The 2,767-nt window shown below is 45.2% G+C and overlaps 1 protein-coding gene across 1 annotated transcript in view; it reads left to right on the top strand.

Moving 5' to 3' along the window:
- The window catches only part of SLC60A2 (solute carrier family 60 member 2), a gene marked incomplete at its 5' end in the record, with an annotated part of 3,642 nt that extends 3,242 nt beyond the window's left edge, over positions 1-400 (top strand). The window contains 1 exon segment of the mRNA XM_029084556.1: positions 1-400. This exon segment is cut by the window's left edge and continues 46 nt beyond it. Coding sequence (XP_028940389.1) covers positions 1-400 — 400 coding nt within the window.
- Positions 401-2,767: the final 2,367 nt, after the last annotated feature.

Genomic DNA, 2,767 nt, shown 5'->3' on the forward strand with positions numbered 1-2,767 from the left:
CATTCCCGTGGTCATGTACACGGCCTTGGTGACCTCTGCAATGACAGTTGTACTCTTCCCTGTGATGTACAAATTGGCCAACGCTCCTGGCGAGAGCAGCCGGAAAGGAATGGGTGAGAGCGAGGACCGGAAAGCTTTGTTGTCAAACTCGGGGCTTAACGAGGATGAAGAGGATGATGAGGAGGCGGGAGAGTGGAACGAAGCAGACTTTGAGGTAATAGAGATGAATGACACGCTGAGAAACTCTGTGATAGAGACCTCCCGTAAGATAGCGGGGGACTCTCCAGCCAAAGCCTCTCTCCAGCCCCGTCTGGACAATGTACTGTGCGATTCTCCAGCGGTTGCTGGTGGTTCCCCTGGGACAAAGAATGTCAGTGTTGAGCGGGAGAAGAATGACTGAAGTGAAAGCTGACTTTATTTTTTTCTTTTTTTTTTTCTTTTTTTTTTAAGGGAAATGCACTTGAATTGTAGCCGTTCTTGTAACGTGGTTCAGGAAACCTTTTATAGTGGCGCAGAGCTCGGCGCGGTCACTTCTCTTTGTCTGGCCCTTTCTCCTCTTTCATTTCCAGCCTGTGTCTGGGGGTGGGCGAGGCCACCACGATGTCAGTGGGGTAACGGGATAAAATGTAGAGGCTGTACTGGAAATGCCAAAACATAAGAGACGTTTTCTGAACACGAGGCATCCATTTAAGCTCACTAGGAAAGAAGGGGACTGCTCAGACCACGCAGTTTTTGGGGGTGGGTGGAGGGTGCAGTTCCAAGGTGCTTGGTCACAAAATGTTTTCACGAGAGAGGAGAGAAATCTGTTGTCTGTCTGTGACGCTGAGCTTCCTTATCCCGTGAAAGGAGAGTGTTTCTGCTGCACGGCAAGTGTATGTGTGACATAAACCAGGAAATGGAGTTCAATTTCAGGTGGTGCCCAGCAGCTGTAAATCAGCTAGCCAGCCTGTTGGAAAGCTCTGTCATTTTCTTGTTCTGTCACTAAGACAAGAAAAAAATTAAAAATTAATTTTCAGGAGTGGAACCGTGCCTTTGGGTCACTGAAAAGCAGCAGGAGGACAAAATGAGTTGCATTAAATCTGCTGTGATGCTTAACTCTGATTTACTAGTTGAACAGTGATGAGAAATCTAAAACGGCTGAAGTACTTGTGATTGATTGTACTTGTGAGTGCACTACCACTGAAATCAAGAAATGTAAGAAGATGATAGAATTATATATAACAGATTATTTAATATAGGGTATTGACAGAGGGCTGTGATATTTTTAAGCTCGTCGTTTAAATTAAGGCTGTAACAACTTCCCTGACTTCCTGTGCCCAGGCTTTAACGTCGTGATGGCTTAAAACGGAAATCTGGAAGTGTGAGGGAATGACGGATGAGAGAGTCCTTTCGGGTTGTACTGCGCGATCACTCGCCCCTTACCCCTTGGACTGGTGCCATCTGGGTTTTGTTTCTTTGGGTGGTGACTTCTGCGCAGCCTCTTCCTCGCGGAGCAGCGGTGGCTTTTTATTTGTAGGTTCACTGCTGCTAAGCAGGAAGAGCTGGGGAGGACCAGTTGTGCCAGAGAGCCCAGCCCAGGAGGAGCAAAGAAACTGGCAGCCAGTGACAAAATCTGACTCTGAAACGGTAGCTGTGGAAGTTGTCTACTTGAAACTGCAAATTTGTAGGTTAAGTGTTTTTTTTTTAAGGCTGTGTGATCAGTGTGCTCATTTGGTTGATTGTTTTTTTACTTTGCACTTTTACTAGTATGTTTCTTACAGAGAAGTTTTATTTACTAAGAAAAGAGCTCTAGGTGCAACGTAGCACAGATCCTTAGATGTTCAGTGTATTTTCAGGTCTGTTTTTGTTCCCTCTCTTGTTCCCTGAGTGTGCAACTTACAAGGTCCTGACTTTTCCCTTTCTTCTGATAAGTTAAGTTAGTAAGAAGCAGGAATCAACTTGTAGTGAAAATGCTTCTATTTTTTTTTGTATCTTGCCATGTTGAAGGGCCTCCCTCTCCCTCTGCTGTTGGTGCTCCAATGCCATTGTGGTTTTCCCCAATTCCTTTTTTTCCCTTGTGTGGCATCTTTTCCAGTGCAATGCATGAGCCTGCACTTTAAAACACAGCCTTGTTTCACAAGGGTTCTCCTCTTTGCTTAAAGTAATGGGAGATGCTTTTAAACATCAGGCTGCCCAGAGAGGTTGTGAGTCTCCATCTCTGGAGACATTCAAAGTCCACCTGAACACATTCCTGTGTGACCTACTGTAGGTGATCCTGCTCCGGCAGGGGGATTGGACTGGATGATCTTTCGAGGTCCCTTCCAATCCCCAGCATTCTGTGATTCTGTGATTTGGCCAAATGCCCTTGAGGTGCACGTGACAGTGTTTGTTCAACTGGAGTCAGTCTGCGTGGCCTCGCGTGTTGAGCTGCGCTCACAGGGTAGCCCATGCGGTGCTGCGGCAGAGGTAGCGACTTCAGTGAAGATTTTAAATAATTCCCAATTCATATGCTAATTTCTGGAATGAAATTCCAAATTGAAATATCCTGCAAGTAAGGTTGTTCTCAGGGATCCTTAACATGTCTTGCATAATCAAGTCCTAAAAACTAGAAAATGAAATTAAAGCCACATTAGGAAATAGGCTCTTTGAACCGTGTCTGCTTACTGCTCGTCTAGATGTTTATTTGTGTTTCAGGCTGATGTCTTCCTGATGAGTGTAAAAATACTGTGCAAACCACTTTTTTTTTTCCTGGCTGTATTAGTTCCTGCGGGAGTCACTTAATTCATCC

This window comes from Antrostomus carolinensis, unplaced genomic scaffold (genome assembly GCF_000700745.2).
Source record: "Antrostomus carolinensis isolate BGI_N321 unplaced genomic scaffold, ASM70074v2 scaffold5254, whole genome shotgun sequence".
NCBI classification, from domain to species: domain Eukaryota; kingdom Metazoa; phylum Chordata; class Aves; order Caprimulgiformes; family Caprimulgidae; genus Antrostomus; species Antrostomus carolinensis.